This window comes from Somniosus microcephalus, chromosome 6 (genome assembly GCF_052327205.1).
Source record: "Somniosus microcephalus isolate GS21.2 chromosome 6, FLI_Smic_1.0, whole genome shotgun sequence".
NCBI lineage: Eukaryota > Metazoa > Chordata > Chondrichthyes > Squaliformes > Somniosidae > Somniosus > Somniosus microcephalus.
The window spans coordinates 197,978,554-198,005,958 of NC_140992.1; the positions used below are offsets into that span (position 1 = coordinate 197,978,554).

Sequence of the window (27,405 nt, forward strand, 5' to 3'; positions counted from 1 at the left end):
AGATGCCCAGCCTTTAACAGATTAGTGATCCACTTCTTAAGTGATATTCACCTTACTGAAAACATAATTTGAAATCCTCTCTTCCATTACAGTTTGCTCTTCTGAATCAGTGTCTACTGTATCGCACCCCCTGTTGCCAGAGTCCTGCTGCGGTCGTCATTTCTGCAGGGGGGTGGTGTCTGTGTCGTCAGCTTTGCCTCTGACTGGTTTGAGTGGTTCGAATCACTCCCACACCCCTTTGGTTCTGGACTCCGGAATTAGGTACAGGCTGCGATACAAAATTGGAGTAGACAACTGGTTTGGTGCAAGTAAACTGTGTTTTATTAGCGTCACAATAAAATTATAACATTGAAATTACACTTAGATTACTGGAATGGTTACAGGCATTCAAGAGTACACTTAATTAGGAATGGGGGACACATGGCACAACGAGGGAAAAATCACATTAATAATCCCCCTATCCTTGTCCCACCCCCAACATCTAAATAAATTGTGCTAAAAGGGGCCAGGGATTATGCTCACCAATGGGGGTTTCTTGACAGTTCGAATCCTGTCAGTCAAGCCGGTTGCATTTTTGGGGTTCGCTCTTTGTGTCCTTTGGGGCCTGCCATCGCCACGTGGTCCTAGTCATAGAATCTGCGAAGGTTCTTCAGTTGGGTGGAGTCCGCACATGCGGTATGGGCGCGGTTGTGGATTTGTCTGGTGAGTCCCCTTTTTCTTAGTTAGAAATAGGGAGAATAAAGTCTTTGTTGGGTACTTTAGCTTGTAGAGTGCAAAACTTCGGGTTTTGTTCTTCCGGTGGTGGTCTGGTCATCGGGTTTTGTGGCGGCTGGGGTTCGGTTGGCGGTCTTCGGTGTTGGCTCGGTCGCGGTGGCCGAGATCATTACCTGTGTAGTGGTAATGATCTGAAGGTATGGCTTACCCGGCCCTCTTGTTACTGCGGTGCTCGTGGTCGGTCCTCGTGTAAGGCTGTGGTTGCAGCCTACTCGTCTTCGGTCGAGCCTGCCCCACCGTGCCCGCTCGCCGTGATGTTGCGTGAGCCTTCCTGTTGGCTTCACTTGGCCCCCTCTGGTGTCGTGTCGATAACTGGCCTTGAGTGTTCCGAATGCTTCCCCGGTTTTGGGTGGGCCTACAGTTATACTGTTTTTGAGTTTGTTATCTGCGCGCCAAATCAGGGTTAGTTATTTCATCTGATTTTTGGCAGGCTCGTTAAGGTGATTATAGCCATTCACCTTAACTGGTTTTGGGGTGGTTGTCTCGTTGCTAAATGGCCTTTAATGTCTTGGGTGTTTGTCATGCATAAAGTTAATCGATGTCTTCCTGGCTTGGTAACTAGTTCGAACTGTAAGCGATTATTTATGCAGAGTTTTGATGGGCTTTAAGTTTGTGCAAGATTAGGTCTTTTCCTGAGTTGATTTGTTTAAAGGGAAGAATGCGTATTCTGTCTCATCCAGTTGTCTGGTTTCAAAATAACAAGCCTGCAGGTCCAGGCATGTCGAGTTTTAAGCTTTTGAACTTGACATACTGTTTGCAGGGTCCTGCTTTAACCTTGCAGTTTTTGCCATAAATCCAAAGCCATTTTCTTCAGGGTCCCCCTTTTAATAACTTGTCCTTCAGGGTCCCTTGTTAATAACTTGGGAAGTGTGGGAATTTTGAGAATCCTACAGTGCGCTCCTTGCACTGCCTGCGCTTGGCTTCTGCTTGCTCCCGGTGAAGAGATTCGAGGTATTCGGTGCCTTCCCGGATGCTTCTCCTCCACTTTGTGCGGTCTTGGGCCAGGGATTCCAAGGTGTCGGTGGGGATGTTACACTTTTTCAAGGAGGCTTTGAGGGTGTCCTTGAAGCGTTTCCTCTGCCCACCTGGGGCTCTCTTGCAGTGCCGGAGCTCCAAGTACAGCGTTTGTTTTGGGAGTCTCGTATCGGTCATGCGAACAATGTGACCCGTCCATCGGAGCTGATTGAGCGTGGTCAAAGCTTCGGTGCTGGGGATGTTGGCCTGAGCAAGAACACGGACATTGGTGTGCCTATAATGCCAATGGATTTGCAGGATCTTGCGGAGGCAGTAGTATTTTACAGCTACTGTCCTTACATCATCCTTTATTATCAGGGCTACTCCCCCTCCTTTTCCATTCTGCCTGTCTTTTCAAAATGTCAAGTACTCTGGAACATTTAGTTCCCAACCTTGGCCACCTTGCAACCATATCTCTGTAATGGCTATTAGATCAAACCCATTTATCTCTATTTGTGCTATCAGTTTGTCTATCTTGTTATGAATGCTTTGTTTATTTATTCAGATAAAGAACCATTAATTTAATTGTTTTACCATTATTCCCTGCTTTGACCTTATTCTCTGCTGCACTGCTACCATTAAACTTCCTGTCACACTCTGCTTATTTTTACCCAAATCGCTACACTGCTCTATTGCCTTGACCTTTCTCTTTAGATTTCTAAATTTCCCCTCACCTGACCCCCCCCTTTATAGTTTAAAGCCCTATATACAGCCCTACGGCTAGATTATATCATTGGGGGGCGGGACTGCTGGTTGTTGGGTTTCAGTCCCACCCCCAATGATGTCTGGCCAACCCACGCTATTTTCCCTTGATTGACCTTGCTTAGCAGGCAAATTAAGGGAAAGCTGGTGACAGAGAACGTCAGCGTATGACGTTTCATCTAGATCTCTGTTGTTTGGCGAGTCCTTGTACTCAAGACTCACCAAACCTCTTTCCTGAGCAGAAATCAGATGGCTGTTGCATCGGAGAATGCAGCAACCATTCTGTCATCTCTGCCGTGGAGATGAGGAGCCTTCGGATCCCCAAGGGTTGAAGCCTGCAGGAAGAAACAAAGGTAAGGAAACTTTTTCTAACACTTTTCACTCACCTCCCATACTTGCCTCTCCACACTTGCACCCATCACTCATCTCCACAGTGCACTTTTCAACCCCTCTCACTCCCGCAGACCCACTGCTCGTCCCGCTGACCCTGGCGGGGTTTCCCGACATCGGGAAGCCCGCACTTCTGTGGGTAAAATAGAGATAATCCTCTTAACTGCCTGTTAACTACCTGTTAACAGGCAGTTAAGTGGCTGTAATCCCCTTCCCGCCTCGAGGAGACGGGTCCCTGCGCAAGTCGGGGACTCGCCTGCCGGGAAGATGGCATGGTGGCGGGTTGGGAGCAGGTTTAGTACCGCTCCCAGTTTCTGCCATTTTCCCGGCAGTCCCGTCTCCAAACCCGCCTCCCCAGGGCTGGCAAAATTCCCCCCCCTAGTTATTCGATTCGCCAGGACCATGGTCCCAGCACAGTTTAAGTGGAGCCCGTCCCAACAGAACAGCTCCCTCTTTCCCCAGTACTGGTGCCAGTGCCCCATGAATTGAAACCCCTTTTTCCCACACCACTCTTTGAGTCACGCATTTAACTCTCTGATCTGCTTGACCCTATGCCAATTTACATGTGGCTCAGATAGTAATCCAGAGATTATTACCCTTGTGGTTCTACTTATTAATTTAGACTCTAGCTCCTCACACTCCCTCTGCAGAACCTCATTCTAAGTTCTACCTATGTCATTGGTTCCTACATGGACCACGACAACTGGATCCTCCCTCTCCCACTCCAAGTTCTTCTCCAGCCGCGAGGAGATATCCTTAACCCTGGCACCGGGCAGGCAACACAGCCTTCGGCACTCTTTCACGGCTGCAGAGAATAGTATCTATCCCCCTGATTAAACTGTCCCCTGCTACTACCACATTCCTTCCTTCTCCCCCACTTGGATGGCCCCCTGTACCAGAGTGCCGTGGTCAGTTTGCCCATCCTCTCTGCAGTCCTTTTACTCATCCATACAGGTAGAAAATACCTTATGCCTGTTGGACAAGGTCCAGAGCTGAGGCTCCTCCATCACTACATCCTGGGTCACCATACCTTCCTGACTCACAGTCACACCCTCCTGTCCCTGACCACTGACGAACTCTAAAGTACTATGTAACCTAAAGGGCGTGACTGCCTCCTGGAACAAAGTGTCCAGGTAACTCTCCCCCTCCCTGATGCATCGCAATTTCTGCAGCTCGTACTCCAGCTCAACAATTCTGAGCTGAAGTTCCTGGAGTTGCAGACACTTAGAGCTGGGTTTTGTGAATGGAGGTTAGTTGGAGGCGGGACAGCTGCTTGTCGTGTTAATGTCCCGCCTCCATCCTCGCCTGACCAACCAGAGGGATTTTCCCCTGATTGAGCTTGTTAAGCCCGCCCTGCGGGCTCAGCAGGCCAATTAGGGAGGAAGTCACTGACAGATCACGTCAATGTCTGATGTGCCATCTGTCAAGACTTCTTGATAGAAGAAATGTCAGCGTTTGACAGCTCTGTGAAGCTGTCAAACACTGATATTCTCTTTACTTTGATGAGATCTTGTGTTCAGGACTCATCAAACCTTTCAAATTTGTAAATTTCACATGTCTGATGGATCGGAGGGTCCAACAGCCAGTCTGTGAAATTGACAAGGAGGATGTCGGCGCGCCTGATTCACCGCGGATGAAGGCTGTAGGGAGAAAACAAGCTAAATGCACACTTTTTAAAACTTATCACTCACCTTGCAGACTTACCACTCCACACTTGCACCCATCACTCACCTCTACTTCCAGGTGCCTATGACCACCGCAGAACTCCTCCACGCCTCCTCCAACCCAGCGGGGTTCTCTGAGGTCGGGCAGCCTTCACTTGTGAAGGTAAAATGGCACTAATCATTTTTTCTGCCTGTTAACGGGCAGTTAAAAGGATTAAATGCCTTTCCCGCCTCCAGGAGACGGGACCCGAAGCTGCACTTCTTCCCGCCTCCTGGCAAAAGGACATGGAGGCGGGATGGGAGCAGGCTTGCTATCCACCCCGACTTTCTCTGAATTTACCGGCTGTCCCGCCTCCATGCCCGCCTCCTCGGGGCTGAGAAAATCCAGCCCTTACTGCAGATGTGGTTGCTCGGGATCGCAATGCTCTCCACAAACTCCCACATGCTGCAGTTACCACACACCACCTGCCCTGCCATCTCTAACCTTGTTTTATATATTAATTAGTTAAAGATTTTATTCAATCGATATTTTATTGTTTGATTGTTTTATTTAGGTTAAGGGTTAAGTTATTAATTTAATAAGTGCTAGCAAGTTACAGTTTCTCAGCTCTTAATTTAACCCCCTTCCCTAAAGAGAGCAAAAACAGCTGTAATACTCACCAACCAATCACCTACCTGCTCTCCTGTGACGTCACTCTTTGTTGTTGTTTTTGAATCGGAGCCTCGTGCTGCCACTGCTTTAATTCAGCTCCGCTCTCGGGCTGCTCTTTATCCTTTCGCCGCTGCCGCTACTTTAATTCAGCTCCGTTCTCGGGCCGCTCTTTATCCTCTCACCGCTGCCACTGCTTTAATTCAGCTCTGCTCTCAGGCTGCTCTTTATCCTCGATAATATAATTCATGTTCTCATTTAATTCATGTTCTCATTGCATACAGTTGACGATTACAGATTTCTACATTTAATTCTTACACACATAGGCCTAGAAATTCGGTGGGCTGCGCCACCAGTTAGCGCCTAAAGAGGGCGCTCAGTGGCTTTAGCGCCACTGGCCACGCCTCCCGCGATATTTAGCTGGGGCGCTAATGGCGGCGTTAGCCTGTTGCGCTGCACCGCCACCGATGACGTCATCGGTGTGCGCAGCGCCCCGCTACCGCCCTGATCTCGATATTCGGTAGCGCCCGCCTCTGTAGCGCCGTTCGCAACTCGCGCCCGGTTCACGGGGCCTACCTGGGGCAGCAGTGGCGCAAATTAAGGTGGAGGTGCGGGGCGGCCGTTTTTTTCGGCAGCCGCCTGCCAGCACCTCCGTCCCCGGCCTCCTGATCTCCCTCTGCGGCAGTGCCGGCTCTTTTGCCGGCACTCGCGAGCTCCGATCGCGCTGGTGCAGGCCCCTCCCCCTTAAGAATGGGAGGAAGGCCTGCAGTACCGCAGCGCGCCGTGCCGCAGCATGTGGCACTGCGGCACGTTGCGCTGTGATATTCAGTTTCAGCGCCCTAAGAGGGACGCGGAGCGCCTCGAGCCTCGTCCCGTGCCCCTCTTGGGGCGTTCAAGCTGAATTTCTGGCGGTTGCAACTGCTCCGATCGCTGCGCTAATTCCGGCGCCCAGACGAGCTTGCCGCCCCGTTTGCAGCTCCACCGAATTTCTCCCCCATAATCCATTACTGATGATTATAAGATATTGAAGATTATAAGGTATTAGTGATTATAATATATTAAAACAATCTAAAAACCAACCAATCCATGACAATCTTACAAGGGGAATAAGGCCCATTTTGCCCCCGTTAGAGGTTGAGGGCCCAACAAGCACAACTCACTCTCCGCAGGCCTCAGTGACAGTCCGAAACTGAAGCTCAAAAAAATTTCCTTCCCCAATCTTTGGGACTCTTCCCCTACCCCGCTCCTTTAAGTAGTCTCGTCCTGTTCAGGTGGTGCATCAGTGGTCCCACTGCAGAACTGCCTGGATATTCCGGCCTTGCAGTGGCTGCTCCCTTTCAGTGTTGGGGCTCCCACCAACAGCCTGCACTCCATACTTAATGATCTCCTGAAGGAACATGGGTTGGGGTCATGGTGGGATTGGGGCAGCAGGTAGAAGTCTCACCCACTGCAATATCGCCAACAGGAGGAGAATCTAGCCAAATGTAACTGAGCATACAGACCAGAGGTCTCCGTTTCAATTCCAGGTCTGCGCTGACTCAGATGACCTGAGCCAAGGTGCCAGATTGGATGCTGTGACTGGACTCAACGTTGGAGGAGGAGCACTGACCAAAGCTCCTGCTCCTGATGACCATCCAGTTATACCTGCCAAAAGCACATGTGTGGATGTTGTATAAGGACAGGATCTGGTTTGACTGTAATGGTCCCCAAGTTAATTTATGAGCCTGGACAATAAATGTTAAGAATAAGCATGTGGTTGAGGTATTAGAGATTTGCAAGTAGAACAGTACTCCTTTGGGTCCTTCAGGAAGATAGAAAACTGGCACAAATAATCAGACTATATTCTGAAGAACCGCAGGATGAGATTGATATCCCACTCTTGGTGGACACCATAACTCACACAAGGCTTTGGTTATGATTTTTCCACAGCCACTAATGGAGTATGAACCCTATTTGATCGGTTTTCAGAATGTCTCCCTTCCATTTTCTAACCCTATAGATGTTGCAATTAAATGTCAGATATAGCTCAGTGGTAGCACTCTCAGCTCTGAGTGAGAAGGTTATAGATTCAAGTCCCATCCTATTTGCCTGATTAGGTGGAGATAAAAGATCTTATGGCATCTTTTGAAGAAAAGCAGGGCAGGTTCCATGTGTTCTGTCAATATTTTTCCCTCAACCAACATCACCATAAACAGATTATCAAGTCATTTATCACTTTACTGTTTGTGGTATCTTGCTCTACACAAATTGGAGCCACTTTTCCCGACATTACAACAGTGACTACACATCAAAAAGTACTTCATTGGTGTGAAGTGATTTAGAACATTCAGGGGTCCTGAAAGTTGCTATAGAAATGCAAGTTCTTTCTTTCTCTTTCTCATTAGTAATGTACCTTTCAGTTACAGGGTGTCGAGTCCTTTAAAGTTCACTGCCTGCCTCCTTCAACTTGTCACCTTGAAATTATAAAAAGCAGTATTTCATTGTAGGTGGGTTGCTCAGCAAATTTCAATCTAAAGCATTAAAACTATTGTTATAATTGTTGTACAGGTGGACCCTGATAACCAGACGATGATTGCTGCTGTTCAGTTTAACATGACATACGAGTTATGGGATGAATCTCCATCCAAGACCAAAACCCCATTCCAGGTAATCGAGCTAAACTACTCCATCCGAATCTGCAATGATATGGATTCCACACGGTCAGTGTTTATATTTGTTATTAAGTTTGGGGTTTAAGTCTGGGTATTATTTTCTCTTTACGTGTAACCTGCTGTTTGTGCAGTATTTTTGGAGTGGCTCCTACTTACTTCAGCTAAAGTCAGTGTTTAATTCATGGGTTTCAAATGAACAAGCCCTTAAATTTGCAAACTTCCTAATATCATCTGAGCTCAGTACTTCCACCCCATCTCCTTCCATATACCACGAGAATATAGCTGTGTACCCATGAAACATCTACCTACAGGAGCAGATCATTGTCCAGAAATTGCCGATCTTAAGGAGGGTGGGAGAGCCTGCCGATGGCTGTGATCGGGAGAGGTAACGTTGGGGCTGGGGAGGCTGAAGGCTTCCTTGTGCGGCCTGGGGTTAGCACTCCTCCTCCTCCTGACCCACAAGGAGCTTCAAACCAGCCAAAGTTCTAAAACTTACCTGGGCCTCTTTTGTCCAGTGGGCTCCTCCTGCTGTGTTGCTGCGGCTGGGCGTCAGACAGTGAAGGACTCCCCCTGTGGTGAGGTTAAAATAAGGCACGGCGGCGATTACATCATCAGCCATGTCTTTTCAAATCAAATCAAATCAACTTTTATTGTCATTGTTAGTGCACAAGTGCAGTACAACGAAATGTAGGCTTGCGGCTCCCGAGAGTGTACAATTTGGATTAGGACACTTAACATTTCAACATACATTTGTACATATATATTAGCATAAATATGACCATAATAAAGTGCATCGGCAGATGTGCAGGCTTTAGTGTTTATTTGTGGAGTTTGCACGTTAAGTAGTCCCACCTGCTTTTAGCGGGAGCCTCATCTAGGGACTGAATCGCAGCGTAAATATTACGGTGGCCGGGAATGCTATCGGGTTGCTCGATTCCGATATTTCAACCTCCCTCCACCGACCCTTTCCCGTCCATCGAGGGGGGTGGTGTTAAAATTGAGGCCAAAGGCGGTGGAACCCATGGGGTCTGAGCTTGAACATTTGAGCTGGAAGATCTTCAAACTGACTGAGTACCAAAGTGGAATATTGATCTTTTCCACCAGCAACATATTTCACCTTGAAATGGACAAATTTCACAAAGGAATATCCTTTAATTTACTGCCCATTTTCCAGCAGTTTTGGGGGTGAAAAGTTAATTAAAACGGGGCAGTAAATGCTACAGCATCAAGTCTACCAGTGAAACTAAAGTGAGTTCAAAGCCCACCATGGCAAATTGTGATTTTAATATATCTGGTATTTGTGGGCTGGCATCAGAAAAGGACCATGAAAGCTGCCAGATTGTTGTAAAAGGCCACCTGGTTCTCTAATGTTCACTAATGTCCTTCAGGGAAGAGAAATTGCCATGCCTACCCGACCCAGCCTACACATGACTCTAGTCCTTCACCATTTGCCCCAAATTCCAACCCAAATGATTACCAGCATTATATAAGTGGCGGTAGCAGCTCCAGAATACCATCCCTAAGGCGGATACCACATTGAGGAGGCCATTTTGTTTTTTGGGTCTCACGGTTGGTTTAATTTTCCTGCATATCAATTTTTGTTGTTTGGTGCTCGAGAGTCTTTTACTGCCCTGTTTTGTCAGCTCTGCAGAACATTCTGGGATACAGTATATGAATAATCTGAAACTTGACATGCGGTTAGTGTCGCACGCTTGGAAGGAACGTGCGACTTTGGACCGATGGTTCCCAAAGCTCTCCACCACTGGGGTTTCCTCACATCATGTCTGGGTCTGTTGGAGACTAATTGATAGAGATTGATTGCTGTGATTAGTCAACAGCTCCATTAATGGTGTATCATGTGACCACCAGGGTGGGAGATGGTGAACGAGATGGACCTCGGTCTTTATTACGTCCAGTAATTCCTATGCAATGCTTTGCACTGCAGACATTAATTTCCCAATGGGAATCCCTCTATTCCGAGATTCTGAAGAAGGGGAGGATGAGGAGATGGAAGAGGCTCAATTCATCTTAGAATGAGGCATCACCGAAGGCACTTGCTCCCTACACACACTGCATTTACAGACTAAGAAATATCACTTAGATTGCTCTGCATGTCACTGCTTCAGAAGGCTCTGCTTCCCCTCAGTGCAGACAATGGGCTGGATTTTCATTGAGGAGGCGGGTAGGAGGCGGAACTACAACTTTCAGGGTTGTAGTCCCGCCTCCATCGGGTTCTAGCCAACCCACGTGATTTTGACTTGATTGACCTTGTTGAGCCTGCCCAGCGGGCTCAGCAGGCCAATTAAGGGCCACCCGGCAACAGGTGACGTCAAGACCTTTTGACAGATGAAATATCAGCGTTTGAAGCTGTCAAACACTAACAATCTGTACTCCAGGTTAATTCCTTCCTCTCAGGTTGATTTAGAGATCTCCTCGGAACAGAAAGCTGAATGCTGCAATTTTTGACAGATCGCGGCCATTCTGCTTTCTGTGCCGGTGAGATGAGGGACTCCCGAGATCTGAAGGAAGGAAGGAAGGCTGTAAAGGTAAGTACATGTAAGTAAAACTTCTTTAAACACTTTACACACACCAAACACACTTACCTCTTCACTCATGCACCCATCACTCACCTGAACACTGGACATCTCGAACCCTCCAAGCCCTTCATCCCGATGGCCCGCCTCGCTAACTTGGCATGGTTTGGAGCCATCGGGAATCCCACATTTCACCAATGAAAATAGGGATTAGGCTAAAAACTGCCTGTTAACTACCTGTTAACAGGCAGTTAATTGGCACTAAACCCCTTCCCGCCTCGGGGAGGCGGGTCCCAGTGCGGGTCGGGTACCCGCCTCCTTTGAAACTGGCATGGAGGCGGGATGGGTTCATGCCTCCCAATTTCGGGATTTTAACCCCCCGCATGCCTCCAATCCCGCCTCCACGGCCCAATGAAAATCCTGCCCAATGTGTCAATTGCTGGCTGAAGAGCTGGAGCCCACTTCCAGCAGGATAACAGCATTGTCTGTATCAGTGCAAGTCACCACTCCCTTGAGTTCCTTTTCAATTGGATCTTTTCAAGCAGCATCTGGTAATCTTCGGCACATTAGTCAGGCTGCAGCTCGCTATTGCATTAAGATCATTGATTGTGCACTTCACATCCTTCCCACTGGAACCAGAGAAACAAAGGGGTCGATATTAATCCCCAGCGATGGGCGGGAGCGGGTCCGGGGTAAAAATTGTCACTTCCCGAAACACGACCCCAACCTGCTGCGTAAACACCTGCCGCTATTTTTACAGCAGTGGGTTGCGAGGCGTGTCTGTGTCCTGTCTTGGAGAGGTGGGATACTTCATCATTATAATATTTAAATCAGGCTCCCACAGCGCAGTTGGAAGTCTGATTAAAATTGAACGGTTGCTGGCCGGGTTTCCCAGGGCTCGGGAAACCCAGCAGCGAAATGGAGACGGGAGCAGCCGGATCAAGCAGGTAAGTGGTTTTTGTAGCACTCCATGTGCACTGTATGGCAGTTCTTGGATTGGTGAAGGTTTCACTGACTGCCTCAGCAACCTTGTTCATACTGCCTGAACCAGTCTCTTATGGGGCTCACTGCCCTCGGTGCTCAACACTCGATCCCTTGTTAGCCAGCTACACCGCCACGGAATCATCAGACAGTCTGGGAGCCCTCACTGCTGCTGACCTCATGCAAGGCTGTCGTTCCTTGAGACATTCTAGTAGTTGTGTTCCTGCCGCTCAAAAACTGATGTCACCTCTAATTAGTTGCTGCCTTTTAAAGGCTGCAAAAGCCCTGCACTTTCACCCCTCCCAGTAGCGCTAACCCAGCGAGGGACAGCATTACCTCTCCTAACCTGACCCAATTCTGGCTGAGAGGGCGATCTTCTGCTCATCCAAAATATAGTAGGGAAGTAGGTAATGGATGAGATTGGGGATTGATCACCTTCCAGAGATGGCCAGACACCTCCTTCAGGAGTTAGAGTCAGGCCGCTCTGGCCTGTAAATTTGGCCATGCAGCACTTGTTTTTTGGCCACTAAGCCCCCGATATAGCAGGCAACAAGTGCGGCCCCAGCTATATTACATAGGATTACATAGGATATACAGCACAGAAACAGGCCATTCGGCCCAACCAGTCCATGCCGGAGTTTATGCTTCACTGGAGCATCCTTCCATCTTTCCTCATCTAACTCTATCAGCATAACCCTCTATTCCCTTCTCCCTCATATGCTTATCTAACCGCCCCTTAAGTGCATCGATACTATTCGCTTCAACCACTCCCTGTGGTAGCGAATTCCACATTCTCACCATTCTGGGTAAAGAAGTTTCTTCTGAATTCCCCATTTGATTTCTTGGTGGCTATCTTATATTGATGGCCTCTAGTTATGCTCTTCCCCACAAGTGGAAACACTCTCTCTGTATCTACTCTATCAAAACCTTTCATAATTTTAAAGACCTCTATTCGGTCACACCTCAGCCTTCTCTTTCCAGAGAAAAGAGACCCAGCCTGTTCATCCTTTCCTGATAAGTATATGCTCGCATTTCTGGTATCATCCTTGTAAATCTTCTCTGCACCCTCTCCAGTGCCTCTATATCCTTTTTATAATATGGCGACCAGAACTGTATGCAATACTCTAAGTGTGGTCTAACCAAGGTTCGATACAAGTTTAGCATAACTTTTCTACTTTTCAATTCTGTCTCTTTGGAAATAAACCCTAGTGCTTGGTTTGCTTTTTTTTAATGGCCTTGTTAACCTGTGTCACTACTTTTAGTGATTTGTACATTTGTACTCCGAGATGCCTTTGCTCCTCTACTCCATCTGGACTCACACCCTCCAAGTTATAAGTGACCTCCCTATTCTTCCTACCAAAATGTAATACCTCACATTTATCTGTGTTGAAATTCATTTGCCAATTATATGGCCATTCTTCAAGTTTATTAATGTCTTCCTGTAATTTGTTGAAGCCCTCCTCAGTATTGACACCTCCCCCCCTCAAATTTATTGTCATTTGCAAATTTAGAAATGTTGTTTTTGATTCCAGAGTCTAAATCGTTAATATAAATTGTGAATAACAGTGGTCCCAGCAGTGATCCTTGTGGAACACCACTTCCCACCTTCTGCCACTCTGAATAGCTACCCATCTTTTACCCCTACTCTCTGTTTTCTGTCTTGAAGCCAGCTAGCTAATCATTCTGCTACTTGTCCCCTGACGCCGCATTCTCTGACCTTATTCATTAGTCTATTATGTGGTACCTTATCGCAGGCCTTTTGAAAATCTAGATAGATTACATCTATTGCATTACCCTTGTCTACTCTCTCTGTTAACTCTTCAAAAAATTCAATGAAGTTGGTCAAGCAAGACTTTCCCTTTTGAAATCCATGCTGACTATTCATTATTATATTTTTGGTTTCTAGATGTTCTCCTATTTTCTCCTTTAGTAGGGATTCCATTATTTTTCCTACCACCAATGTTAAGTTGACTGGTCTATAGTTCCCTTGACATGTTCTATCTGTCTTCTTAAATATAGATATTACGTTAGCTATCCGCCAGTCCTCTGGCACTACACCTTTTTCTAATAAATTATTAAATATGTGTAGTAATGCCTGTTATCTCTTCCCAAGATTCTTTTAAAATGCACGTATATAATCCGTCCAGACCAAGGGTTTTATCCTCTTTGAGTTTGATTAGTTTATTTAATGTATCTCCTCTTTTTATTTTAAATGCAGTTATTTCATTACTAATCTCATCATCTGATGTCATGTCCACCTGTTCTATCTCCCTGGTATCCTTCTCAATTATCATCTGAAAGCGTATTATATTATGGTCACTATTGCCTAGATGTTCCCCTACTTTTACTTCTCTTATCTGCTCTAGTTCATTCCCCATTACTTGCTCCAATTGCGAATCCTTCCATGTTGGGCTTTTTACATATTGGGTTAGAAAGGAATCCTGTACACATTGTAGGAACTCCATTCCCTTATCTCCTTCACCTACATCTTCTGTCCTATTAATATTGGGGTAGTTGAAATCCCCCATGATTATTATTCTATTTTTTTTACTCATTTCCCTAATTTGTTGCATATTTCTTCTTCCACTATTAGGTGGTCTGTAGACTAGCCCTATTAGTGTGTTTGATCCTTTATTATCTTTTATCTCTATCCACGTTGGATTCTACTTTTGTCTCGCTGATAGCTGCGTCACATTTTTTTACTGCCATTGTGTTAACCCTAATCAGTACAGCTCCTCCACCTCCCCTTTTTCCCTCTCTATCTTTTCTAAGCATGTTATACCCTGCAATAACAACAGAAAATGCTGGAAAAACTCAGCAGGTCAGGCAACATCCGTGGAGAGAAATTTGAGTTGACATTTCGGGTCGAACCCTTCTTCAAAACTGGAAAGAAAAGAAAATAGATCGAAGGCAGGGCTGCGATCGGACAAAAGAATTAAAAGAAACAAAAGAAGTAAAAGAGACAATAAAAGGTATTCGAAGCTAGACGAGATGGTAATAGGCTGAGATTAGGTGTGAAGTATACTGGCAGGGCAAGTTTTGAAGAAGGGTTCGACCCGAAACGTCAACTCAAATTTCTCTCCACGGATGTTGCCTGACCTGCTGAGTTTTTCCAGCATTTTCTGTTGTTATTTCGGATTTCCAACATCTGCAGTATTTTGCTATTATACCCTGCAATGTTTAATTCCCAGTCCTGATTTTTCTGTTGCCATGGCCGGAATTTTCCCCTAAAAGAACAGGTGGGTTTGAAGCGTGGGTCAGTTAAATTGTTAAGAATGAGATTCCCGACCTGATCCCGCCCATTTCCGGTATTGATGGAGGAGGGGCGGGCGACCAACCCGCTCCCAGGGGGCGTTACCTCAATTTAAATATTGTAATGAGGCTGGAAGCCTCTTTCTCCCCTCCATTTTGTGTTTAACATCATGGGGACGGGTTTCACACAATCCGTGAAACCCGGCAGTTAAACAGAGGTGGGGACTGTTGCATCCAGGAGGTAAGTGGCTTTATATCTACCTCAGAATCACAGAAACCCCACAGTGCAGATAGAGGCCATTTCGGCCCATCAAGCCTGCACCGACACATATCCCACCTGATCCCCGTAACCCCGACACCAACACATATCCCACCCTATCCCCACGTATTTAATCCCCCTAACACTAAGGGTCAATTTATCATAGCCAATCAACCTAACCCGCACATCTTTGGACTGTGGGAGGAAACCGGAGTACCCAGAGTAAACCCACTGGATCCAGGGCCCCGACCATACCCACCTCCCACGATCAGAGAACCCCACTTGACCTCCGATCACCTTCCCAGGCCTCCCCCCGTCCCACAACGATGATGATGAGGCCGGCCATGATCCTCCCTTCCCTGCCCCACCAACCCCGCCGATCCCTGGCCGACTCCACCTCTGCGATCCCCGACCCTACCCCCCCTCCTGATCCCCGACCCTTGCCGATGCTGTCTCCATTCCCCCCCGATCCCTGACCCCTGTCGATGCTGTCTCCACCCCCTCCCGATCCCTGACCCTTGCCGATACTGTCTCCATTCCCCCCCGATCCCCGACCCCTGCCGATACTGTCGCCATTCCCCCCCGATCCCTGACCCGTCGATGCTGTCTCCACCCCACCCCCTATCCCTGACCCTGCCGATTCTGTCTCCACCCCCCCTCCCGATCCCTGACCCCTGCCGATGCTGACTCCATTCCCCCCCGATCCCTGACCCCTGTCGACGCTGTCTCCACCCCACCCCCTATCCCCGACCCTGCCGATGCTGTGTCCACCCCCTCCCGATCCCCGACCCCTGCCGATACTGTTTCCATTCCCCCCCGATCCCCGACCCCTGCCGATACTGTCTCCATTCCCCCCCCGATCCCCGACCCTGCCGATGCTGTCTCCACCCCCTCCCGATCCCCGACCCCTGCCGATACTGTCTCCATTCCCCCCCGATCCCCGACCCCTGCCGATACTGTCTCCATTCCCCCCCGATCCCTGACACCTGTCGATGCTGTCTCCACCCCACCCCCTATCCCCGACCCTGCCGATGCTGTCTCCACCCCCCCTCCCGATCCCCGACCCCTGCCGATACTGTCTCCATTCCCCCCCCCCGATCCCTGACCCCTGCCGATGTTGTCTCCACCCCAACCCCATCCCCGACCCTGCCGATTCTGTCTCCACCCCCCTCCCGATCCCCGACCCCTGCCGATGCTGTCTCCACCCTTCCGCTGTCCCGATCCCCGACCCTGCCAATTGCCGATCCTCCTGCCGCGATCCCTCCGCCGGACTGACCCCTTGTTCTGAGATCTCTCAAGCTGGCTGGCTGCAGGTGGGAATCCGAGGCCTCACATTTAAATCAGGCCCTGCCATTAAAGTCGGCAGGGCCTGCGGGAAACCCGGCCTCGTTTCCCGCCAGCCACGTAGGCCCCCCGGCCCCAACCCACCTACCTGGGGAAAATTCAGGCCCATGTCTCCGTAATCCCCACTATGTCAGGTTCCTCGCAATGCAAGATTGCCTCCAGCTCCCCTGTTTTATTACGGACACTGTGTACATTGCTGTACAGACAGTTTATCTAAGTTTTAATAGCAGTTCCTCTTGCTTTAGTGTCAACCATCTTTTCACACTCCTGTTCTTTAACTCTATTTATTCCCTGGCCATCAATGTCCTCCCTTTATTCTTTCCTATGGTCTGCTTTCCTGTTTTTTGTTTATATTTAGGCTGGTTTCATTTCTTGTAGATCCCTCCACCGCCCCCCACCCCTACTAGTTTAAAGCCTTTGCCATCTCCCTATTTACCTTTTCAGCTAGGACACGGTTCCCACCCCAGTTCAGATGGAGCCTGTTCCATCGGTACAGCTCCTTCCTGTCCCAGTACTGGTGCCGGTGTCCCATGAAAAGGAACCCCTCTTTCCCACTCCAGCCCTTTAGCCACGTGTTAATTCTCCTGATCTGTCTGCTTCTATGCCAATTTGCACGTGGCTCAGGAAATAATCCAGAGATTATTACCCTTGAAGTCCTGCTTTTTAATTTCGCTCCTAACTCCTGATACTCCTTCAGCAGGACATTTCTATTCTGCTCTTCCACCCCCCCTCTTGGACAGCCTCCTGAGCCACGGTGCCTTGGTCTGCATTGTGGCTGTTCTCCCCCCTGTCTTTCTCCTTGTCCTCACAGGTAGCGAGTACATCGTACCTGTTGGACAGAACCAGTGTCTGTGGGACCTCCTTCTTAACCTCTCCTAAGACTCTGCTACGTGGCTCCCTAACAGTCACACCCTCCTTTCCCTGAACCTGTGCTTTCCTCTAGGTGTGACTGTATTCTGAATAAAACTATCCAGAAATTCCTCCCCCTCCCTTATGTTTCGGAGTGTCTCTAACTCGCACTCCAGCTCAGTGACTCTGAGCCAGAGTGACTGAAGGCAGAGACAGTTCCTGCCGATGTGGGAATCGGGGACAGTCTCGCTGTTCACAAACTCCCACGTACTACAGCCCCAACACACAGCCTGCCCTGCCATCTCTAGTTTTTTTATTTATTTGCTTACTTAATTAGTTAAAGTTTTTAATCAAATGATTATTTATAGTTATATTAATTAGTTTATTTAGTTAAGTTATTTACTAACCTAATAGTTATAGTTCCCCAGCTCATGGCATTCAGGGTCCACGCCTGAAACAGGTTTTAGGCCCTTTGCCATATGCCCTCACTTCAAGAATAGTTTGCCCTGAGGCAGTTGGCTGCGCTCATTAAAACCGGACCTTGGGACCTCTTGTGACACTTCAAGGTAACCTTTTCAAATTTACTTACCTGAATATGGAGCCTGGAGGAACATGAGTACTCCTCCTGGCCCAGCATTTACCAAAAAAAATCGCCAATGCTCCTTCACCCTCGATTACTGCCACTCCTGACCGCCTCCCACACCCCCCTCCACAGCCTCTGATTCTAACCCTCAATCCTCTGGCCGCCGGCCTCCGATCCTTCCTTCCCGGCCTCCTCTGCCAGCCCCCAATTCTCACCGTCCTCCTGTCTCCCCCCCCGCCCTGAGCCCTCTGACCCGACCCGACCCATGGCTTCACTTACCTGAGGATTTATGTGACTTGACCGACAGCCTGAACTTGGTCTGCTCTTCACCAGGTGACTGTTGCGTCCTTGGTAATGAGGCCTGAGGCTGAAAATCGGGGGCGCCTCGGGCCTCACCATTAGGAAGCAGGCCATGCACCCTGCACCCCCCATGTTCCCGAAAATGGGTGCACCCGTATTTCTACACCTGTGTCTGGGCATGGTGTCACTCTGACTTTCTGGGCCGGACTGGGGTGGGCGTCACTGATGTGCTTTTCTGTGTTAATGACCCCATCACCGCAATTTGGGACAGGGTCTACAGAAAGCTTCATGGGTGACTTGGAGTTGTGGTTCACCACACTTCAGGCAGCAAGGCGGCCTCCCAGAATTTCAACCCCATAAAAACTATTAGTTACAATGACAAAACCTGCACTGCTCACCATCACCTCAGAAATGAACATCATTGAAATGTTTCTGTGTATAATGTAAATCCTAAATCAGTAGATTTTCAGTAATTAATTTTTGTGTTGTTATAGGGTCAGGCGAGGAGCCCTGTTTCACCCCACTTTACAATTGAAGTGGGGAATTTGAGTATTGATGACCTCACAACCTAGGGTTCCCAATGCTCCTGTTTTGGGCGGGAATACACCGGAAAGGGCGATTGGTCGCCCAAGCACATGCACAATAACCCAATGTTGTGGCCTGCAACCAAACGGCGTTTTCTGAGCCTTGCTGGTCTCACCGCTGTTCAGAACACACCGCTTCCTTACCGCATCCGAGGATGACGGCATCGGGGCCAACAGAAATTGCCTGAGAGAGGGAAACATAAACTGAGGGGGAGAGAGGGAAACACAAACTGGGAGAGAGAGAAAAACACAAACTGAGGGAGAGAGAGAGAAACACAAACTGATGTGTGAGAGAGAAACACAAAATGAGGGAGAGAGAGAGAAACACAAACTGAGGGAGAGAGAGAAACACAAACTGAGGGAGAGAGAGAGAAACACAAACTGATGTGAGAGAGAAACACAAAATGAGGGAGAGAGAGAGAAACACAAACTGAGGGAGAGAGAGAAACACAAACTGAGGGAGAGAGAGAGAGAGAGAGAGGAACACAAACTGAGCAAGAGAGGAGCACAAACTGAAGAAGAGAGAGAAACACAAACTGAGGGAAGAGAGAGCAAAACACAAATAGGGGAAAGAGAAACACACACTGGGGAGTGAGAAAAACACAAACTGAGGGAGAGAGAAAAACACAAACAGAGAGAGAGAGAAACACAAACTGAGGAAGAGAGAAAAACACAAACTGAGGGTGAGAGCAAAACACAAATGGGGGAAAGAGAGAAACACACTGGGGAGTGAGTGAGAGAAAAACACAAACTGAGGGTGAGAGAGCAAAACAAACAAGGGAAAGAGAGAAACACAAACTGAGGGAGAGTGAAACAAACGGGAGGGAGAGAGAGAAACAAACGGGGAGAGAGAAACACAAACTGGGGAGAGAGAAACACAAACTGAGCGAGAGAGAGAAGTACAAACGGGGAAGATAGAGAAGCACAAACAGGCAAGAGAGAAAAACACAAACTGAGGGAGAGCGAGAGGAACACAAACTGAGCGAGAGAGAGAAGCACAAACTGGGGGAAGATAGAGAAGCACAAACTGACGGAAGAGAGAGAAAAACACAAACTGAAGGAGAGAGACACAAACTGAGGGAGAGAGAGAAACACATACTGAGGGAGAAAGACAAACTGAGGGAGAGAGAAAAACAAACTGAGGGAGAGAGAGAGAGAAACAAACTGGGGGAGAGAATCACAAACTGGGAGAAAGAGCGAAATACAAACTGGGAGGGAGAGAGAAAAACACAAACTGAGGGAGAGAGAGAGAAACACAAACTGGGGAGAGAGAAACACAATCTGGGGGAGAGAGAGAGAAGCACGAACTGGGGGAAGATAGAGAAGCACAAACTGAGGCAAGAGACAGCAACACAAACTGACGGAAGAGAGCAAAACACAAACTGAGGGAGAGGGAAAAACACAAACTGAGGGAGTGAGAGAGAAACACAATCTGGGGGAGAGAGAAAAACAAACTGGGAGAGAGAGAGAGAAATACAAACTGGGGAGAGAGAGGAACACAAACTGAGGGAGAGAGAAAAACACAAACTGGGAGAGAGAGAAACAAACTGAGGGAAGAGAGCGAACAACACAAACTGGAGGAGAGAGAGAAACAAACTGAGGGGGAGAAAAAGAAAAAAATGAACGGGACAGAGAAACACAAACTGGGAGAGAGAGCAAAACCGAAACTGAGGGAGAGAGAGAAACACACTGAGGGAGAGAGAGAAAAACACAAACTGAGGGGGAGAGAGCGAACAACACAAACTGGAGGAGAGAGAGAAACACAAACTGAGGAGGAGAGAGAAATACAAACTAAGCGAGAGAGAAAAACATAAACTGAGCAAGAGAGAGAGAAACACAAACCGAGGGGGGGAGAGAGAGAAACACAAACTGAGGGAGAGAGAGAGAAAAACACCAACTGAGGGAGAGAGAAAAAAACACAAACTGAGGGAAGAGAGAGAGAAACAACAACTGAGGGAGAGAGAAAAAAACACAAACTGAGCGAGAGAGAAAGAAACAAACCGAGGGGGAGAGAGAGAAACACAAACTGAGGGAGAGAGAGAGAAATACAAACTGATGTGAGAAACACAAAATGAGGGAGAGAGAGAAACAAACTGGGGCGAGAGAGAAACACAAACAGAGGGGGCGAGAGAAACACAAACTTGGGGAGAGAGAGAAAAACACAAACTGGGAGAGAGAGAAACACAAACTGAGGCAGAGAGAGAAAAACACGAACTGAGAGAGAGAAGCACAAACTGAGGGAAGAGAGAAGAGAGAAACAACAACTGAGGAAGTGAGAGAAAAACAAACTGAGCGAGAGAGAAAGAAACACAAAACGAGGGGGAGAGAGAGAAACACAAACTGAGGGAGAGAGAAACACAAACTGATGTGGGAGAGAGAAACAGAAAATGAGGGAGAGAGAAACACAACCTGAGGGAGAGAGAAGCAGAAACTGATGGAGAGAGAGAAACAAACGGAAGAGAGAGCAAAACACAAATGGGAAAGAGAAACACACACTGGGGAGTGAGAAAAACAAACTGAGGGAGAGAGAAAAACACAAACAGAGAAAAACACAAACTGAGGAAGAGAGAGAAACAAACTGAGCGTGAGAGAGCAAAACAAACAAGGGAAAGAGAGAAACACAAATGGAAGAGAGAAAAACACAAACTGGGGGAAGAGAGAAACAAACTGAGGGAGAGCGAAACAGAAACAGGAGGGAGAGAAAAACACAAACTGAGGGGGAGAGAAATACAAACTGGGGAGAGAGAGAGAAACACAAACTGACCGAGAGAGAGAAGCACAAACTGGGGGAAGATAGAGAAGCACAAACTGAGGAAAGAGAGAAAAACATAAACGGAGCGAGGAACTCAAACTGAGCGAGTGAGAGAAGCACAAACGGGGAAGATAGAGAAGCACAAACTGACGGAAGAGAGAAAAACAAACTGACGGAAGAGAGAGAAAAACAAACTGAGGGAGAGACAGAAACACAAACTGAGGGAGAAAGAAAAACAATCTGAGGGAGAGAAACAAATGGGAAGAGAGAATCACAAACTAGGAGAGAGAGCGAAATACGAACTGGGGAGAGAGAGCAACACAAACTGAGGGAGAGAGAAACAGAAACTGAGGGAAGAGAGTGAACAACACAAACTGGAGGAGAGAGAAAAACACAAACTGAGGGAGAGAGAAAAACACAAACGGAGAGAGAAAAACACAAACTGAGGGAGAGAGAAAAACACAAACTGAGGAAGAGAGAGAAAAACACAAACTGAGGGACGAGAGTGAACAACACAAACTGGAGGAGAGAAAGTGAAACACAAACTGAGGGAGAGAGAAACACAAACTGGGGGAAAGAGAAAAACACAAAGTGAGAGAGAGAGACACTCAAACTGAGCGAGAGAGACAAACACAAACTGAGGGACAGAGAAAAAAGCACAAACTGGCAGAGAGTGAAACACAGACTGAGGGAGAGAAAGAAAAACAAACTGAGGGAGAGAGAGAAAAACAGAAAAAGAGAGAAAACACAAACTGAGGGGGAGAGAGAAACAAACTGAGGGAGAGAGAAACAAACTGAGGGAGAGAGAAACACAAACTGAGGGAGAGAGAAACACAAACTGAGGGAGAGAAAAACACAAACTGAGCGAGAGAGAGAAACACAAACTGACGGGGAGAGAGAGAAACACAAACTGAGGGAGAGAGAGAGAAACACAAACTGAGGGATAGAGAGAAACACAAACTGGGGAGAGAGTGTGAGAAAAACACAAACTGAGGAAGAGAGATAAACACAAACTGAGGGCGGGAGAGAAACAGAAACTGGGAGAGAGAAACACAAATGGAGGGGGAGAGAAACAAACTGAGGGGGAGAGAAACAAACTGGAGAGAGAGAAACACAAACGGGGGGAAAGAAAAACACAAACTGGGGGAAGATAGAGAAGCACAAACTGAGGCAAGAGACAGCAACACAAACTGACGGAAGAGAGAAAAAACACAAACTGAGGGAGAGAGAGCAACACAATCTGGGGGAGAGAGAGAAGCACAAACTTGGGGAAGATAGAGAAGCACAAACTGAGGCAAGAGACAGCAACACAAACTGATGGAAGAGAGCAAAACACAAACTGAGGGAGAGAAAAACACAAACTGAGGGAGTGAGAGAGAAACACAATCTGCGGGAGAGAGAAAAACAAACTGGGAGAGAGAGAAATACAAACTGGGGAGAGAGAGAAAAACAGAAACTGAGGGAATAGAGCGAACATCACCAACTGGAGGAGAGAAAAACACAAACTGGGGGAGAGAGAGAGAAACACAAACCGAGGTGGAGAGAGAGAGAAACAAACTGAGAGAGAGAGTGAGAAACACAAACTGGGGGGAGAGAGAAACACAAACTGAGAAAGAGAGAAACAAACTGGGGAGAGTGTGAGAAAAACACAAACTGAGGGAGAGAGAGAAAGAAACACACACTGAGGGAGAGAGAAACACACAGACTGAGGGGGAGAGAGAAAAACGCAACCTGAGGGGGAGAGAGAGTGAAACACAAACTGAGGGAGAGAGAGAGACACAAACTGAGGGACAGAGAGAGAAAAGCACAAACTAGCAGAGAGAGAAACACAGACTGAGGGGGAGAGAGAAAAACACAAACTGAGGGAAGAGAGAGAAACACAAACTGAGGGAGAGGGAGAAACAGGAACTGGGGAGAGAGAGAGAAACACAAACTGAGGGGGAGAGAAACACTAACTGAGGGAGAGAGAAAAACAAACTGGGAAGAGAGAGAAACACAAACTGAGGGAGAAACAGAAACTGGGGAGAGATAGAAACACAAACTGAGGGGGAGAGAGAGAGAAAAATACAAACTGAGGGAAGAGAGCGAACAACACAAACTGGAGGAGAGAGAAACACAAACTTGGGGGAGAGAGAGAAACGCAAACCGAGGTGGAGAGAGAGAAAAACAACCTGGGGGAGAGAGAGAGAGAAACACAAGCTGGGGGAGAGAGAGAGAAACAAACTGAGGGAGAGAGCGAGAAACACAAACTGGGGGGAGAGAGAAACACAAACTGAGAGAGAGAAACACAAACTGGGGAGAGTGAGAAAAACACAAACTGAGGGAGAGAGAGAAAGAAACACACACTGAGGGAGAGAGAAAGACACAGACTGAGGGGGAGAGAGAAAAACACAACCTGAGGGGGAGAGAGAGAGTGAAACACAAACTGAGGGGGAGAGAGAGAAACACATTCTGAGTGGGAGGGAGATACACAAACTGGGGGGAAAGAGAGAGAATCGCAAACTGGGGCAGAGAGAAAAACACAAACTGAGGGAAGAGAGAGAAAAACACAAACTGAGGGGGAAGAGAGAGAAAAACGCAATGAGGGACGAGAAACAAACTGGGGGGAGAGAGAGAAACACTAACGGGGGATAGAGAGCAACACAAACTGGGGAGAGAAACACAGAGAAAGAGAGAGAAGCACAAACTGGGGAACATAGAGAAGCACAAACTGAGGTAAGAGACAGCAACACAAACTGACGGAAGAGAGAGAAAAACACAAACTGAGGGAGAGAGAGAAAAACACAAACTGCGGGAGAGAGAGAAACAAACTGAGGGAAGAGAGCGAACAACACAAACTGGAGGAGAGAGAGAAACACAAACTGAGGGGGAGAAAAAGAAAAAAATGAACGGGACAGAGAAACAAACTGGGAGAGAGAGCAAAACAGAAACTGAGGGAGAGAGAGAAACAAACTGAGGGGGAGAGAGTGAACAACACAAACTGGAGGAGAGAGAGAAACAAACTGAGGGAGAGAGAAAAACAAACAGAGAGAGAGAAACACAAATGGGGAGAGAGAGAAACACAAACTGAGGGGGAGAGAGAGAAACAAACGGAAGGAGAGAGAGAGAAAAACCAACTGAGGGAGAGAGAGAAAAGCACAAACTGAGGGAGGGAGAGAAAAGCACAAACTCGGAGGGAGAGAAAAACAAAAAATGCAGGAAGAGAGCGAACAACACAAACTGGAGCAGAGAGAGAAACACAAAATGAGGGGGAGAGAGAAACACTGAGGGGGAGAGAAAAACAAACTGGGGGAGAGAGCGAACAACACAAGCTGGAGGAGAGAGAGAGAAACAAACTGAGGGAGGGAGAGAAAAACAAACTGAGTGAGAGAGAGAAACACAAACAGAGGGGGGGAGAGAGAAACACAAACTGAGGGAGAGAGAAAAACAAACTGAGTGAGAGTGAGAAACAAACAGAGGGGGAGAGAGAGAAACACAAACTGAGGGAGAGAGAGAGAAACACAAACTGAGGGAGAGAGTGAAAAACACAAATTGATGGAGTGAGAGAGAAACAAACTGAGGACGAGAGAGAAAAACACAAACTGAACTGAAGAGAGAGAGAGAAACAAAAACTGAGGGAAGAGAGCGACAACACAAACTGGAGGAGAGAGAGAGGAACACAAACTGGGGGAGAGAGAGAGAAACACAAACCGAGGTGGAGAGAGAGAAACATAAGCTGGGGGAGAGAGGTGGAAACACAAACTGGGGGAGAGAGAGAAACACAAACTGAGGGAGAGAGAGAGAAACAGAAACTGGGGGAGAGCAACACAAACGGGGAGAGAGGTGGAAACACAAACTGGGGGAGAGAGAAAAACAAACTGAGTGAGAGTGAGAAACAAAGAGGGGGAGAGAGAGAAACACAAACTGAGGGAGAGAGAGAGAAACACAAACTGAGGGAGAGAGTGAAAAACACAAACTGAGCTGGAGAGAAAAACACAAACTGAGGGAAGAGAGTGAACAACACAAACTGGAGGAGAGAGAGAGGAACACAAACTGGGGGAGAGAGAGAGAAACACAAACCGAGGTGGAGAGAGAGAACTATAAGCTGGGGGAGAGAGCAACACAAGCGGGGAGAGAGGTGGAAACACAAACTGGGGGAGAGAGAGAAACACAAACTGAGGGAGAGAGAGAGAAACAGAAACTGGGGGAGAGGGTGAAAAACACAAACTGATGGAGTGAGAAACACAAACTGAGGGGGAGAGAGAAAAACAAACTGAGGGAGAGAGAGAAACACAAACAGGGATAGAGAGAAACACAAACTGGGGAGAGTGAGAAAAACACAAACTGAGGGAAGAGAGAAAGCGAAACACAAAGAGAGAAACACAAACTGGGGAGAGAGTGAGAAAAACACAAACCGAGGTGGAGAGAGAGAAAAACAACCTGGGGGAGAGAGAGAGAAACACAAACCGAGGTGGAGAGAGAGAGAAACAAACTGAGAGAGAGAGTGAGAAACACAAACTGGGGGGAGAGAGAAACACAAACTGAGAAAGAGAGAAACAAACTGGGGAGAGTGTGAGAAAAACACAAACTGAGGGAGAGAGAGAAAGAAACACACACTGAGGGAGAGAGAAACACACAGACTGAGGGGGAGAGAGAAAAACGCAACCTGAGGGGGAGAGAGAGTGAAACACAAACTGAGGGAGAGAGAGAGACACAAACTGAGGGACAGAGAGAGAAAAGCACAAACTAGCAGAGAGAGAAACACAGACTGAGGGGGAGAGAGAAAAACACAAACTGAGGGAAGAGAGAGAAACACAAACTGAGGGAGAGGGAGAAACAGGAACTGGGGAGAGAGAGAGAAACACAAACTGAGGGGGAGAGAAACACTAACTGAGGGAGAGAGAAAAACAAACTGGGAAGAGAGAGAAACACAAACTGAGGGAGAAACAGAAACTGGGGAGAGATAGAAACACAAACTGAGGGGGAGAGAGAGAGAAAAATACAAACTGAGGGAAGAGAGCGAACAACACAAACTGGAGGAGAGAGAAACACAAACTTGGGGGAGAGAGAGAAACGCAAACCGAGGTGGAGAGAGAGAAAAACAACCTGGGGGAGAGAGAGAGAGAAACACAAGCTGGGGGAGAGAGAGAGAAACAAACTGAGGGAGAGAGCGAGAAACACAAACTGGGGGGAGAGAGAAACACAAACTGAGAGAGAGAAAAACAAACTGGGGAGAGTGAGAAAAACACAAACTGAGGGAGAGAGAGAAAGAAACACACACTGAGGGAGAGAGAAAGACACAGACTGAGGGGGAGAGAGAAAAACACAACCTGAGGGGGAGAGAGAGAGTGAAACACAAACTGAGGGGGAGAGAGAGAAACACATTCTGAGTGGGAGGGAGATACACAAACTGGGGGGAAAGAGAGAGAATCGCAAACTGGGGCAGAGAGAAAAACACAAACTGAGGGAAGAGAGAGAAAAACACAAACTGAGGGGGAAGAGAGAGAAAAACGCAATGAGGGACGAGAAACAAACTGGGGGGAGAGAGAGAAACACTAACGGGGGATAGAGAGCAACACAAACTGGGGAGAGAAACACAGAGAAAGAGAGAGAAGCACAAACTGGGGAACATAGAGAAGCACAAACTGAGGTAAGAGACAGCAACACAAACTGACGGAAGAGAGAGAAAAACACAAACTGAGGGAGAGAGAGAAAAACACAAACTGCGGGAGAGAGAGAAACAAACTGAGGGAAGAGAGCGAACAACACAAACTGGAGGAGAGAGAGAAACACAAACTGAGGGGGAGAAAAAGAAAAAAATGAACGGGACAGAGAAACAAACTGGGAGAGAGAGCAAAACAGAAACTGAGGGAGAGAGAGAAACAAACTGAGGGGGAGAGAGTGAACAACACAAACTGGAGGAGAGAGAGAAACAAACTGAGGGAGAGAGAAAAACAAACAGAGAGAGAGAAACACAAATGGGGAGAGAGAGAAACACAAACTGAGGGGGAGAGAGAGAAACAAACGGAAGGAGAGAGAGAGAAAAACCAACTGAGGGAGAGAGAGAAAAGCACAAACTGAGGGAGGGAGAGAAAAGCACAAACTCAGGGAGGGAGAGAAAAACAAAAAATGCAGGAAGAGAGC

General features: G+C 47.6%; 1 protein-coding gene across 1 annotated transcript in view; it reads left to right on the top strand.

Annotated features, from left to right (window-relative positions):
- LOC147116321 (uncharacterized) overlaps positions 1–18,518 on the top strand; it is a 140,274-nt gene extending 121,756 nt beyond the window's left edge. The window contains exon 6 of the mRNA XM_085992041.1: positions 18,441–18,518. Within this exon, the coding sequence (XP_085848167.1) occupies positions 18,441–18,518 (78 nt within the window). The remainder of the gene's footprint in view (positions 1–18,440) is intronic.
- Positions 18,519–27,405: the final 8,887 nt, after the last annotated feature.